At 42.1% G+C, this 15,596-nt stretch overlaps 1 protein-coding gene and 1 pseudogene across 1 annotated transcript in view; one reads left to right on the top strand and one right to left on the bottom strand.

Annotated features, from left to right (window-relative positions):
* LOC124545883 overlaps nucleotides 1–15,596 on the bottom strand; it is a 284,098-nt gene that overhangs the window by 79,538 nt on the left and 188,964 nt on the right. Inside the window, exons 7-8 of the mRNA XM_047124844.1 lie at nucleotides 15,506–15,584; nucleotides 8,805–8,992 (exon numbers count right to left, since the gene is read on the bottom strand). Of these exons, the coding sequence (XP_046980800.1) occupies nucleotides 8,805–8,992; nucleotides 15,506–15,584 (267 nt within the window). The remainder of the gene's footprint in view (nucleotides 1–8,804; nucleotides 8,993–15,505; nucleotides 15,585–15,596) is intronic.
* LOC124546219 lies at nucleotides 5,305–5,422 on the top strand (annotated as a pseudogene).

Raw genomic sequence — 15,596 nt, 5'->3', positions numbered from 1 at the left:
AAAGGTGACTGTCCTATTTGCCATGACGATTTTCAGGTAGTTTTGGCCATAAATGTGAATGAAGTTGTGAATTTGATAAATGTACTCACCCTCTGTAAAATTATATTCTTTTTGAGAGACCAGAGATCATGGTCAGAGAGGTTACTTCATTTTGAAGAGAGTAGCAGTGTTTGCCGATCAGTCTGGCTGTGTACTTGGTTTGGAAAGAATGGAAGCTGGCCTGCCGTGAAGTGGAGCCGATATTATCTAAAAAAGATTTTGTTTTGAGGAAGAATTTTGTGGAAATGAGATGATACGAATGCAAGAATGTCGAAAGATAGATTTGTAAGGTTATCCATTTTTTATATTCATAATTGTGTAAGTTCTTATTGTTAGACCACTGCATATGATTGAAGTTTACTGTAGAAACCTTATAATGCTACATATGGTTTTGTCTTATAACTGAAACAAGTGTCAAGTAAAGTAATTGTACACAGCAGAGTTATTAAGAAATACCTTTTCTAACTTGTTTAGGTCTGAGAACTTTATGAAAAGATGTATTCTTGTTAATGGTTTAATGAAGTGTACTTATACTTGAAATCTTTGTCCTCATTTATCAGTCGTTAAGTTTAGTTCCTATTTTTTCATTCTTTACTTTCATAACTGTACTTGCACATCACGAGTTGTTTACTGAGAAGAATTTTATGAAAAGTGGAAAGATACCGTCTTGCAGTACACATCGCAAGTACGGCAAATTAAATTTGATTTTTGACAGTCTCAATATATCCCTAATAGCGACAGGTAGCAGAGCAAACGAACTGTACCAAAGAATTTAGTTACCATCAAGGTTCGCTTCCGCTGTAAGGCATAGTGACTGCCAATGTGTTTTTGCGAAAATATCAGTATCAGCTCTGTGGCCTAATACAAGTAAAGGATTTCAGTAAATGGCTGCCTTGTGAATATTCATGTAGTTTTAGCAGTCAGTTGAATAAATTTTTATGTTTATTTGCTCTGTTATTACAACAACAATACTGATACAGTGGTTGTTTGCTAGACTAAAGATAAATTTTAGCTATATTCAGGGCCAACATTTTAATCTGAGTCATTTGGCTGGTTCAAATGGCTGTGAGCACTATGGGACTTAACATCTGAGGTCATCAGTCCCCTAGAACTTACAACTACTTAAACCTAACTAACCTAAGGACAACACACACATACATGCCCGAACCGGGATTCGAACCTGCAACCGCAGCTGTCGCGCGGTTCGAGACTGAAGCGCCTAGAACCGCTCGGCCACTGCGGCCGGCTGAGTCATTTGTTTTGAGTTAAATAGCACATGTAAATTTCATTGAAGACGGATTGGTTTCTCGCAGGCGAATTGTTCTATGTAACGGCTAGTCTGGATTCCGCATACTTCTGTTCAAATACAAATTTTACGTAACATACAGCGTGCGTCAAAAAAAGTATACACACATTGAACTGTCATAGACAATTTATTTCCCGCTCTACAAGGTTAAATATCTGTGAGAATGTAATGTTATGTTTCTTCAACAGGTGGGAGCAGTGGCAAGGTAATAACTACAACATGGCGTACGTGCGTTTGAGTTTTGAAGCGCGGAAGCAGATAATTAAGTGGTACTGGAAGTTTGAGAATGTAGCTGCGGTTCGAAGACAGTGGAGAAGTGAGTATGGTACAGAACCACCTTCAAGGTTAACAATTACGTGTCTACGAGACAAATTCTAAATTCATGGAACAGTGTGTGATGTGCATAAAGGTCGATCAGGGCGACCAAGTACAGCTACAAGTGGTGATTCCACAACTGCGGTCTTGGAACTGTTGCAACGTTCGCCTCAAAAATCTTCAAGGCAAGCGGCACGTGAGAGTAACGTAAATGGGTAGTAGTGTGCTACGCTTTCTGGAGAAAGGCAAGTTTCGTGTGTACATTCCACGGCTGGTGCAACAGCTAAGTGACGACGATACAGATCGAAGGTTAGAATTTTGTGAATGGGTTCAGGAGATGGTGAGACGTGAACCGGGATTTATGGGTAGCATAATTTGGTCGGATGAAGCCCAATTCAAACTCAATGGAACTGTCAATAGGCACAATTGTGTGTACTGGGCTGAAGATAATCCTCACATTACAGTTGCAAAGGCTATGAATTTGCCTGGTGTAAATGTGTGGTGTGGTTTGTCTGCAAGGGGACTTAACGGGCCTTTCCACTTTGAAGGTACTGTTACTGGAGAAACGTACCTAACAGGGCTTGCTGACTCCATATTCCCTGCCAGTCGTGCATTATACGGTAATGATGAGTTTTATTTCCAACAAGATGGCACCCCTCCGCACTATCATAGGGACATTCGAGCATACCTGGATCACGAAGTGCCAGGCCAGTGGATAGGACGCAGGGGACCAATCGAGTTTCCTGCACGCTCTCCAGACCTCACGACGCTGGATTTCTTCTTATTGGGCACAGTAAAAGATGAGGTGTACAAACGTAAACCACGTAACCTGGACACACGTTGGAGTGAGATTCAGGCTGTGTGCGCAGAAATCTCATTGGACACTACGGTACGATGTACGGAATCAATGGTGACTCGTACTCAGAAATGTAATGATGCTGAAGGCCACCAGTTTGAACATTAATTACATTTGCGAAGTACATTTATTTTTTCAATTGAACTTTAAGCTTTCCATGTCCAGAAATGCAACATTGTAGAACGGGAAATAAATTTTCTATGGCGCTTCAGAGTGTGTATACATATTTTTGACGCACCCTGTAGTTATACTACCCTGCGCTGATACGCTGAGATTTACATGGTTCGATATCAAAATAAGATACCAACCAGACACTTACAAACATGAGCTTAAGTATAACATTAAACTTTCACCTGTCGACCTTTTCTTCCAGGATACGCATTTATATGGTAGTCTGCTGATTTTTTCAGTCAGACAAACATTTGTTCTGCTAGCACAAATTAAAATTTCAATCATAGGTTTTGCTTTAGCAGTTACTTTCAAGATTGGTGACGCAACAATTAAAGTGATTATGCACTGCATGCAATTCCAGCAACACAGTTTGTTTTGCATGTTTATTACCAGTGAGCAATGTAGACTAATTTTATGGAGAACAGTTAAAGTCTTCTTGTACAGGAATATAACTCTTGTGTATTTTCTGCAGTTTGTAGTAGCGATTTGTGAAAAGTATTTTACACACTGTAATGCAAGTGAGATTCTTTCATTTTATGCATTTGTTGTGTTATATTGCGCTTAGAATAAGTGATTTTGCTATTATCTTTGCTATGACCAATTATATAGTCCCAGTTAAAAGAATTCTTGTTTATTTAATCTTATAGTGTTTTGTGGTTAGACAGGCAGTGATTTTTTAATGGTATGTCCTACTTTGTGTCCTCTACTGAAGTATAGGTATCTCATTCCACAGTGATATTATGCGAAGCTCGTATTTGCATTTATTCAGTGAATTTTGGCAGTGGTAATTTAAATATTTTTCTGTTATAATTAACATTGATGGAAAGTGATTTTAGTAGTTATCTTTGTAGTGTACATCTCCTGTGTGTGAGAGATTTCATTTTTGTTTGCTGCTTTACTAAACTTGCATTCAAATGCCGTAAGATACCATTAAAATGCCATAAGATACCAGACATAGGTCAAATGCTAGAGCTGCAGCTGGTGTACGTTTTAGTAATTCTGTGGACAGAGAAGGGACATCTGAACAGGGATCCTCAAACAATATTGATTTAACTGAGACAGACAGGACAATGCCTAACATAATTGATCAGGGTAATTTTTCGGTATCAGACACGGAACAAGAAAGGGCAGTTGGGGATTTTGCTTTGGAAACTAAATCTGTAGGATGTAGTTTACCACAACAATCAGATTCTGTAATTAAAGATTCAGGTTTTGCATTCACAACTGTTAACCAAACTGAACCAGTCTCAATCCCTTCCTGTAGTAATGCCGAAGATGGGAACAGTGATTTTTTGCATAGTATTCTCAAGGTATTATCAGAGTACAGTGAGAACAGGATAGAAAATTTGAATAAAGTGACAGGAGATGGGATAAAAAAATTTTGAACAACGTGACGGAAGACTGGAAAGAAGGTAATGGATTTTGTCAGCAATCTGGAACAAATTAATAAAAAATTTAGAGAGGAACATTTGGACAATTTAAAGGAGAAAACTAGACAGATTAAGCAAATGGATATCAAGAGTTCAACATTGTAATAAATAAGGCACATGCAACAAACGACTCGTTTGCCAATACAGAGAATTTCTCCATTCATTCCATGGAAATCATGCATTGTGAACCCGTTAGTGAACAAAATGAACAGTGTTAGCCTATTAGCAAACAAAATGAGGAAAAGTTAATCATGTTAAAATAGAGACTGTTGAGGACAAAACACTAAACTTAAGGAAAATCAGTGTTTTTGACTGGCTAGCTAATTGTAAGCCATGATCAGAATATGACAGTGAATGTGAACTTCCTTCACCCTCTGTGCCCAGCGACCAACAGTTTCCCTGCAGATGCACCACGAACTTCACAGATACATTTGTGGATGGTCCTCACACTTTCTTTCTCCGCAATGATGAATTCGATGAAGACACGCTGGTTGTAACGTACATCACTTAGAGGCGCCACTGCTGCAGCTAAGCTGTCGGAGGGAACGGAAATTTTGAGCGCGCACTCAGGAAACGTCAAACATTCAGACCTAACGCTCACATTCTCAGTATCGTTGACAGCTGAGAAAAAAATGTAGGGTATTAGTTTTCGGGCGATCCTCGTAATTCTTGTCAGTATTTTGATATCATCCATTTTAGGGGTATGAGATAGCGATTGTCATATTTTAACAGTAATAATTGGTAGCATGCAACGTTTTTTTGTCCTATACATGACAGTGCTTCATCGCTAGTTTCTGAAACTTAACTCATGAGATTAAAAAAACTAAAAATCCTACAACGCATTTGCAGTGTTCGTGCAATAAAACAGAATAGAAATACATTGTCCCGTAGGTCCTCGTCTCCGATTAGATACGAGGAACGCAAAGATGCAATGAGTCTACATAAATGCGATTAATCAGTTGTTGCGAACCATGCGTACGAAACTGACCATCCCCTTAAAGGAATAGAAGACGACTTAGAAATACGGCACATAGAAAAAGAAGTACGTCAACTCTATTAGCTGGCAGAGTTGGAGACTGCCGTTTCTGAGAAGAAACGTAACGGTATTCGTAACTCGCAAGTGAAAGACAACTGAATGAGATTTCTTAAAGCTTTTTTAGAATTATTATGCAGCAGATGTATAATTGGTCAACGGCCTTGCCGCAGTGGATACACCGGTTCCCGTGAGATCACCGAAATTAAGCGCTGTCGGGCATGGCTGGCACTTGGATGGGTGACCATCCAGGCCGCCATGCGCTGTTGCCATTTTTCGGGGTGCACTCAGCCTCGTGATGCCAATTGAGGAGCTATTCGACAGAACAGTAGCGGCTCAGGTCACAGAAAACCATCATAACGACCGAGAGAGCGGTGTGCTGACCACACGCCCCTCCTATCCGCATCCTCAACTGAGGATGACACGGCTGTCGGATGGTCACGATGGACCATTAATGGCCTGAAGACGGAGTGAAGATGTATAATTATAAATTTTCAATACATCTTTGACGAAATAGCGAGAGGCTGACGACCGTAGACAACATGCAAGTAGCACATTTGGAAATGAGGGAAAGTAAGGGACCAACAAATAATATTATGGTTGAGCCAATAGCTGCACTTGCACAGTAGCACCCGGGCACGTCAGTTCACAAAAATCTCGGACATCTGTAGAAACGTCAACTAGACACTCCTGAAGACCATAGCAGAGCAGGAGAACGCGATCTGGTGGGGTGAGCGGTGTAATATGGGACGACTACTGACGGAAGTCGGCGATTTCAGTTTAAGGCGTGGGCGCACAGTCACAGCAATTTTATTCTATTTCACTGTATAAACGCAAAAAATATACTGGTAGGCCTTTTAGCGTTTTAACCTCATGAGCTAAGTTTGACATTCTGGTGATGAGACTATTTCTCTCCTCTCGAAAGCGTTGTTGAGTCGTGGGTAGTATTTTGCATTCATGTCTTAGTAAGGTGATAGTACCGTAAATATTCTGTTACAATGTGTCATCTTTGAAAATGGAATAATTACATTCTTTGTGAAGTCTAGGGCTCCTTCGCCTTTGGAATTCATACGTATTATAAGTGCAAGCTACTGCACTGATTTTAACCGAGTTTGATACACATATCGTTTCTCTCTGGAAAGAATCGCTGTGGAGGGTCTACATCTACATCTCATCTACGTGATTACTCTGCTATTCACAATAAAGTGCCTGGCAGAGGATTCAATGAACCACCTTCATGCTGTCTCTCTACCGTTCCACTCTCGAACGGCACGCTGGAAAAACGATCACTTAAATTTTTCCGTGCGAGCCCTGATTTCTCTTATTTTATCGTGATGATCATTTCTCCCTATGTAGGCGGGTCCCAACAGAATGTTTTCGCAATCGGAGGAGAAAACTGGTGATTGAAATTTCATGAGATCATCCCGTCGCATCGAAAAACGCCTTTGTTTTAATGATTGCCACTCCAATTCACGTATCATGTCTGTGACACTACCTCCCCTATTTCGCGATAATACAAAACGAGCTGCCACCTACCTAACAAGGGGGCGGGGATAGGGACGACAAAGCAGTGTAGCCGACTTTATTCATCCAGTAATTAAGAATGAGAGTTCTTAGTTACTTGCAACAAACTTTGATCATGATTTCAAACGTTTGCGAAACTCTTTCTCACTGACACCCAGCACAAAATAATGAATGGAAGGAGAAAAAGGGTATCGGTTACTACATTTTTGTTGGTCATGCAGCAAAACTGTTGCAAGAAGCGTGACTTTCTAATTTATTACTTCTTTACTGCTAACTGTATTCGCGACACATGCTGCAGACAATGTTCGCATATAGAATGTACCACAAAATTATATCATCGTACGACATAGTTCAGGACATACGACGTCATAAACATTGAGATGCTTGAAAATGAAAATGTAGGGCGAAATTTGCTAGAGATACAAGTGAAATATGTGTACAAATACGTGTCGAATATGGTAAATAAGTGTGAAATACACTACTGGACATTAAAATTGCTACACCACGAAGATGACGTACTACAGACGCGAAATTTAACCTACAGGAAGAAGATGCTGTCATATGCAAATGATTAGCATTTCAGAGAATTCACACAAGGTTGGCGCCGGTGGCGGCACCTACAAAGTGCTGACATGAGGAAAGTTTCCAACCGATTTCTCATACAGAAACAGTAGTTGACCGGCGTTGCCTGGTGAAACGTTGTGATGCCTCGTGTAAGGAGGAGAAATGCGTACCATCACGTTTCCTACTTTGATAAAGGTCAGATTCAAGCTTGTCGCGATTGCGGTTTATCGTATCGCGACATTGCTGCTCGCGTTGGTCGAGATCCAATGACTGTTAGCAGAATATGGAATCGATGGGTTCAGAAGCGTAATACGGAACGCCGTGCTGGATCCCAACGGCCTCGTATCACTAGCAGTCGATATGAGTGGCATCTCATCCGCATGGTTGTAACGGATCGTGCAGCCACGTCTCGATCCCTGAGTCAACAGATGGGGACTTTGGAAGACAACAACCATCTGCACGAACAGTTCGACGACGTTTGCAGCAGCATGGACTATCAGTTCGGAGACCATGGTTGAGGTTACCCTTGACGCTGCATCACAGACAGGAGCGCCTGCGATGGTGTACACAACGATGAACCTGGGTGCACGAATGGCAAAACGTCATTATTTCGGATGAATCCAGGTTGTGTTTACAGCATCACGATGGTCACCTCCGTGTTTGGCGACATCGCGGTGAACGCACATTGGAAGCGTGTATTCGCCATCGCCGTACTGGCGTATGACTCGGCGTGATGGTATGGGGTGCCATTGGTTACACGTCTCGGTCACCTCTTGTTCGCATTGACAGCTCTTTGATTAGCAGACGTTACATTTCAGATGTGTTACGACCCGTGAGTATACCCTTCATTCGATCCCTGCGAAACGCTACATTTCAGCAGCGTAATGCACGACAGCATGTTGCAGGTCCTGTACGGGCCTTTCTGAACACAGAAAATGTTCGACTGCTGCCTTGGCCAGCACATTCTCCAGATCTCTCACCAATTGAAAACGTCTGGTCAATGGTGGCCGAGCAACTGGCTCGTCACAATACGCCAGTCACTACTCTTGATGAACTGTGGTATCGTGTTGAAACTGCATGGGCAGCTGTACCTGTACAGGCCATCCAAGCTCTGTTTGACTCAATGCCCAGGCGTATCAAGGCTGTTATTACGGCCAGAGGTGGTTGTTCTGGGTACTAATTTCTCAGGATCTATTCACCCAAACTGCGTGGAAATGTAATCACACGTCAGTTCTAGTATAATATATTTGTCCAATTAATACCCGTTTATCATCTGCATTTCTTCTTGGTGTAGTAATTTTAATGGCCAGTAGTGTATATTGCCGTACAGGTGATACACTTTAAATGGAAGTCGCTCGGCCGGTGTCCACGAATAAATATGATATGCAGTGCCTGTGTTATTCTGACCTACGCTACAAAGTTCCTTTGATCACCCACGCATGTCCAAATGTACTCAGTTAGTACCTATAAGTATATAAATAGATAATGTTTGGGAAAGAGTGAATTTGTTGAGTAGTAGATGTTTCATTGTGCATCATCCGTGAGAGTGTAGACGCAGGAGCTTACCTTTGAACCAGCAGGTGCCCTTATTGATGTTGGGCTTGAAGGGCGAGTCTTCGGGCACGGCGGGTGAGAACTCGGCGCCGACGGCGGCCGCGCAGATGGCAGCAGTGCAGCCCCAGGCGTAGGCCGAGTACCACAGGAAGCGGCGGCGGTCGCGCTCCAGCGCCGGGCAGCGCGTCGTGCGCATCCCGCTGCGGCCAGAGGGAGCACTGGCGTCACTTTTCAACAACACTGGACACATTGCAGTGTTACAACAAGAAAATACGTAAGTCAGCTTTTAGGGGTCTCCACTGATAGACCAATTAGGCTGGTGGTTGTCATTTTCTTCATGGAGGAATCCAAAAGACAGGTGTTACACTTGGCACCTTGTTAACCTACGGGTCGGTGCATGTACATCGACGACACCTTAGACATGGTGAGAAACAGCTGTGTGTTCCTGTGACATCCTAACAGTCTCAATTTCAACATAAAAAAGCTAGAGGTAGAGGCAGAAGAGGACCAATAGCTAGTCTTTCTAGATGTGCTGGGTACGAGAAATGGTATACACATGGGCCGCAGAGTGTTTAGAAAACTGACACACACCGACCGATATCTGCTCAGACTTTCAGATCATCACTTAAGCCAGCAAAGAGGAAAGATTAATACGTTCGTAACACGTACGAGACGAATTTCTAACATAATTAATGTAACAGTATTCGCTCTAAAACTCACAAAATCAATGTCTCTGTGTACTAGTGTAAAAGGCGTTCCAGTTACTTAAGTGAGCATATGATCTGTTTCCAAACATGGACATCTTTGTAATGTTACGATATACCATAGCATCTTTGACACTCAAATGTTTGTAAGCACTTTATATGTATCAAAACATGTGGGTGCATTTTAGAAATCTGTTCTGTGACAAATCTGAAGTGTTCAGTGAGAAAAATTTACGTGTGCAACGATAAGAATGCAGTGGGAATGTATTCACATTTGTTGGACGAAAACTATGAACACAAACACTCCAAGCCGACATTTCATGTAAGTCACATCCAGTGAAAATCTGTAGCGCAACCACATGTGTGGCGTGCTTATAATTATGTATTATTTGTATTTTAGGACAATTGAACTGTTTCCCGCGCCCGGGTTCCCGGGTTCGGTTCCCGGTGGGGTCAGGGATTTTCTCTGCCTCGTGATGACTGGGTGTTGTGTGATGTCCTTAGGGTAGTTAGGTTTAAGTAGTTCTAAGTTCTAGGGGACTGATGACCATAGATGTTAAGTCCCATGGTGCCCAGAGCCATTTGAACCATTTTTTTTAACTGTAAAAAACGCACCACATGTTCTAGTGAAAGCATCAAAACCGTCTGAAGATGAATCGTAATGATTCGAAACCGGTAACGGTACCTTTTGAATAAAGGACCTGAAAATAAATTTGTTGCTGGTTGTTGGCTCAACACCATCAAACCATGACAATGCCTATTAAACAGAGAGAGAGAGAGAGCTACATAGCATCCAATTACAAGGTTAGTGGTCAAGTTTCGGACTCCGTCACATCGTTCAAATGTCTCAGAACGATATGAAATAAAATCAGTCTATTGAAGGAGCATGACAGGTATGTTACGAGGATTTTGATAAAGTGCGTTACATTCATACAGATAACGGCACAGTGAAGATGCTGTGGCCAGTACTAGGGAATTGTTCAAATTTTTTGAGTCCTTATCAAGTACGCCCCCCCCCCCTCGCCCCCCCCCCCCCCCCCATGAACCATGGACGTTGCCGTTGGTGGGAAGGCTTGCGTGCCTCAGCGATACAAATAGCCGTACCGTAGGTGCAACCACAACGGAGGGGTATCTGTTGAGAGGGCAGACAAACATGTGGTTCCTGAAGAGGGGCAGCAGCCTTTTCAGTAGTTGCAGGGGCAACAGTCTGGATGATTGACTGATCTGGCCTTGTAACATTAACCAAAACGGCCTTGCTGTGCTGGTACTGGGAACGGCTGAAAGCAAGGAGAAGCTACAGCCGTAATTTTTCCCGAGGACATGCAGCTTTACTGTATGATTAAATGATGATGGCGTCCTCTTGGGTAAAATATTCCGGAGGTAAAATAGTCCCCCATTCGGATCTCCGGGCGGGGACTACTCAGGAGGACGTCGTTATCAGGAGAAAGAAAACTGACGTTCTACGGATCGGAGCGTGGAATGTCAGATCCCTTAATCGGGCAGGTAGGTTAGAAAATTTAAAAAGGGAAATGGTTAGGTTAAAGTTAGATATAGTGGGAATTAGTGAAGTTCGGTGGCAGGAGGAACAAGACTTTTGGTCAGGTGATTACAGGGTTATAAATACAAAATCAAATAGGGGTAATGCAGGAGTAGGTTTAATAATGAATAAAAAAATAGGAGTGCGGGTTAGCTACTACAAACAGCATAGTGAACGCATTATTGTGGCCAAGATAGACACAAAGCCCATGCCTACTACAGTAGTACAAGTTTATATGCCAACTAGCTCTGCAGATGATGAAGAAATTGATGAAATGTATGACGAGATAAAAGAAATTATTCAGGTAGTGAAGGGAGACGAAAATTTAATAGTCATGGGTGACTGGAATTCGTCAGTAGGAAAGGGGAGAGAAGGAATCATAGTAGGTGAATATGGATTGGGGGGAAGGAATGAAAGAGGAAGCCGTCTATTAGAATTTTGCACAGAGCATAACTTAATCATAGCTAACACTTGGTTCAAGAATCATAAAAGAAGGTTGTATACCTGGAAGAATCCTGGAGATACTCGAAGGTTTCAGATAGATTATATAATGGTAAGACAGAGATTTAGGAACCAGGTTTTAAATTGTAAGACATTTCCAGGGGCAGATGTGGACTCTGACCACAATCTATTGCTTATGAACTGCAGATTGAAACTGAAGAAACTGCAAAGAGGTGGGAATTTAAGGAGATGGGACCTGGATAAACTGAAAGAACCAGAGGTCGTAGAGAGTTTCAGGAAGAGCATACGGGAACAATTGACAGGAATGGGGGAAAGAAATACAGTAGAAGAAGAATGGGTAGCTCTGAGGGATGAAGTAGTGAAGGCAGCAGAGGATCAAGTAGGTAAAAAGACGAGGGCTAACAGAAATCCTTGGGTAACAGAAGAAATATTGAATTTAATTGATGAAAGGAGAAAATATAAAAATGCAGTAAATGAAGCAGGCAAAAAGGAATACAAACGTATCAAAAATGATATGGACAGGAAGACCTTTGGAGAGAAGAGAACCACTTCTATGAATATCAAGAGCTCAGATGGCAACCCAGTTCTAAGCCAAGAAGGGAAGGCAGAAAGGTGGAAGGAGTAAAAATGGCTCTGAGCACTATGGGACTCAACTGCTGAGGTCATTAATCCCCTAGAACCTAGAACTAGTTAAACCTAACTAACCTAAGGACATCACAAACATCCGTGCCCGAGGCAGGATTCGAACCTGCGACCGTAGCGGCCTTGCGGTTCCAGACTGCAGCGCCTTTAACCGCACGTCCACTTCGGCCGGCTGGAAGGAGTATATTGAGGGTTTATACAAGGGCGATGTACTTGAGGACAATATTATGGAAATGGAAGAGGATGTAGATGAAGACGAAATGGGAGATAAGATACTGCATGAAGAGTTTGACAGAGCACTGAAAGACTTGAGTCGAAACAAGGCCCCGGGAGTAGACAACATTCCATTAGAACTACTGATGGCCTCGGGAGAGCCAGTCATGACAAAACTCTACCGTCTGGTGAGCACGATGTATGAGACAGGCGAAATAGCCTCAGACTTCAAGAAGAATATAATAATTCCAATCCCAAAGAAAGCAGGTGTTGACAATTGTGAAAATTACCGAACTAACAGTTTAATAAGTCACAGCTGCAAAATACTAACGCGAATTCTTTACAGATGAATGGAAAAACTGGTAGTAGCCGACCTCGGGGAAGATCAGTTTGGATTCCGTAGAAATGTTGGAACACGTGAGGCAATACTGACCTTACGACTTATCTTAGAAGAAAGATTAAGAAAAGGCAAACCTACGTTTCTAGCATTTGTAGACTTAGAGAAAGCTTTTGACAATGTTAACTGGAATACTCTCTTTCAAATTCTAAAGGTGGCAGGGGTAAAATACAGGGAGCGAAAGGCTATTTACAATTTGTACAGAAACCAGATGGTAGTTATAAGAGTCGAGGGGCATGAAAGGGAAGCAGTGGTTGGGAAAGGAGTGAGACAGGGTTGTAGCCTCTCCCCGATGTTATTCAATCTGTATATTGAGCAAGCAGTAAAGGAAACATAAGAAAAATTCGGAGTAGGTATTAAAATTCATGGAGAAGAAGTAAAAACTTTGAGGTTCGCCGATGACATTGTAATTCTGTCAGAGACAGCAAAGGACTTGGAAGAGCAGTTGAACGGAATGGACAGTGTCTTGAAAGGAGGATATAAGATGAACATCAACAAAAGCAAAACGAGGATAATGGAATGTAGTCAAATTAAGTCGGGTGATGCTGAGGGAATTAGATTAGGAAATGAGACACTTAAAGTAGTAAAGGAGTTTTGCTATTTAGGGAGTAAGATAACCGATAATGGTCGAAGTAGAGAGGATATAAAATGTAGACTGGCAATGGCAAGGAAAGCGTTTCTGAAGAAGAGAAATTTGTTAACATCGAGTATAGATTTAAGTGTCAGGAAGTCGTTTCTGAAAGTGTTTGTATGGAGCGTAGCCATGTGTGGAAGTGAAACATGGACAATAACTAGTTTGGACAAGAAGAGAATAGAAGCTTTCGAAATGTGGTGCTACAGAAGAATGCTGAAGATAAGGTGGGTAGATCACGTAACTAATGAGGAGGTATTGAATAGGATTGGGGAGAAGAGAAGTTTGTGGCACAACTTGACTAGAAGAAGTGATCGGTTGGTAGGACATGTTTTGAGGCATCAAGGGATCACAAATTTAGCATTGGAGGGGACCGTGGAGGGTAAAAATCGTAGAGGGAGACCAAGAGATGAATAAGCAGTTTCAGAAGGATGTAGGTTGCAGTAGGTACTGGGAGATGAAGAAGCTTGCACAGGATAGAGTAGCATGGAGAGCTGCATCAAACCAGTCGCAGGACTGAAGACCACAACAACAACAACAACATCAAGTATGCGTACCAGCAAACATATATCGAACTCAGAAAAGTGCAGATAGGATCTTAACAGGGCAGCGTAACCGACACTGGAGTGTACCAGAAATATTCACGGTGTTGAATAGGAAGTTCTGGAAAAACGCGACATTGGCTCTCGAAATCCGGCTGGATAAATTTACAGGCCCGCTATTATAGGAAGACGGCGCAACGTAAGCTGTGTTACTGTCTCGTGAAGGGTTAATGAGAATACGATGAGGGATTAGGGGGCATTTATGGTGTGCAGCCAGTCACTTCTTGTGTTTGGAAAGAACTACATTTCGGTCTTTGTGGAATCGTCAGTGATTGTTGAAATCGAGTTTCGGAATGTTTTACTATCAGGTGCAATTACATACAATTTCAACAGGAAATTACCGGTTTCGTCCGTCAGAGACGACGTTCAGGTAATGAGAAGAAAGCAGGAGCTCAAGCAAACCACGTTGTCAGATACTATTCACATGTCGAACCAGTCAACAATTAAATACTTACAGAAACACATTATACTTCCACATTTTTGTCTAGGACGTACTGTTCGAGACATAAATTAACAATATTTCCAGTCCGCTCATTCAGATAGAGGTGTTCAGCAGGTTTTACTTGGTTGTAAGGCAAACGACGGAATTGGAAATTTTCTCCTATAGATTCCCACTGGGGAACCCCTGGACCCGATACCAGTTCTCATGTAGTCTGTCTAGATGGGCAGTTTAGAACTCTGCATTGAATCCGTCTCTTGAACAGCCTGCGTTGTGCATCAGAGCAAGTAATGAGGAGCTGAAAAGCACGATATGTTACAGAGCCAAGCAGCTACTTATTTTCATATTTTTGGCTAGGAGCGTGTTGTCACTGGTACACATTGAATGTGGATTCGAACTCATGGTTCCCACCAAGGAAAATGACTTAAATGGATGTCCACTCCCATACCTAACCAAAGATTTTGAACAAGGTAGCCTTTATTCCACTCTCATTTATTTGCGGTCTGGTTGAGAAGAATCAAGCCGTACGGTGCCTCAGGATACCAAGCAACCTTTCTTGCTTATTAGGGCAAAAGAGAAAATTTAAAAACAAGTTCTTTGTCAGTATCGAGAAATAAAATTCGTATTGTAACTGTTAAAACATTATCTAAGTACAGAAAAATCAGTGATCATCCCGATAATCGTAGATGCTGTACACAATTAGGTGATAAAATTGGCCCCTAGTACCTAGAAGACCTGCTCCACACACATCCCCTGTTCCCAGGCGGTAGAACAGAGAGAGAGAGAGAGAGAGAGAGAGAGAGAGAGAGAGGGAGAGAGAGAGAGAGAGAGAGAGAGAAATAGAACCAAGGGTACCAAGCTTTATGTGTACAATCGCCCGCTAGAAGACATTTCATACCACTATAATTATTTTCATAGGTGGAAGGTAGTTAGACACATATGGTATGTTTCATTTCACTCGTTAAGCTTAATTAAAAGTAATACCATTACTGTTTCCTTCACAGCAAGATTATAGTGTAGTAAACGAAACTCAACCAAATTTTCTAAAAGTTCTGAGTGTTGGAGACTGGAGGTAAAGTTACTTACGTGAAGGTCCAGGAAATGTCGATACACATGACGTTCAGCCAGAAGAAGGCTGCCAGGAACGTGAACTGTATGACGAACGCTGCAACAGAGG

This window comes from Schistocerca americana, chromosome 8 (assembly GCF_021461395.2).
Source record: "Schistocerca americana isolate TAMUIC-IGC-003095 chromosome 8, iqSchAmer2.1, whole genome shotgun sequence".
NCBI lineage: Eukaryota > Metazoa > Arthropoda > Insecta > Orthoptera > Acrididae > Schistocerca > Schistocerca americana.
The sequence above is the reverse complement of the archived record's forward strand: the minus strand, read 5'-3'. Positions and strand labels throughout refer to the sequence as shown.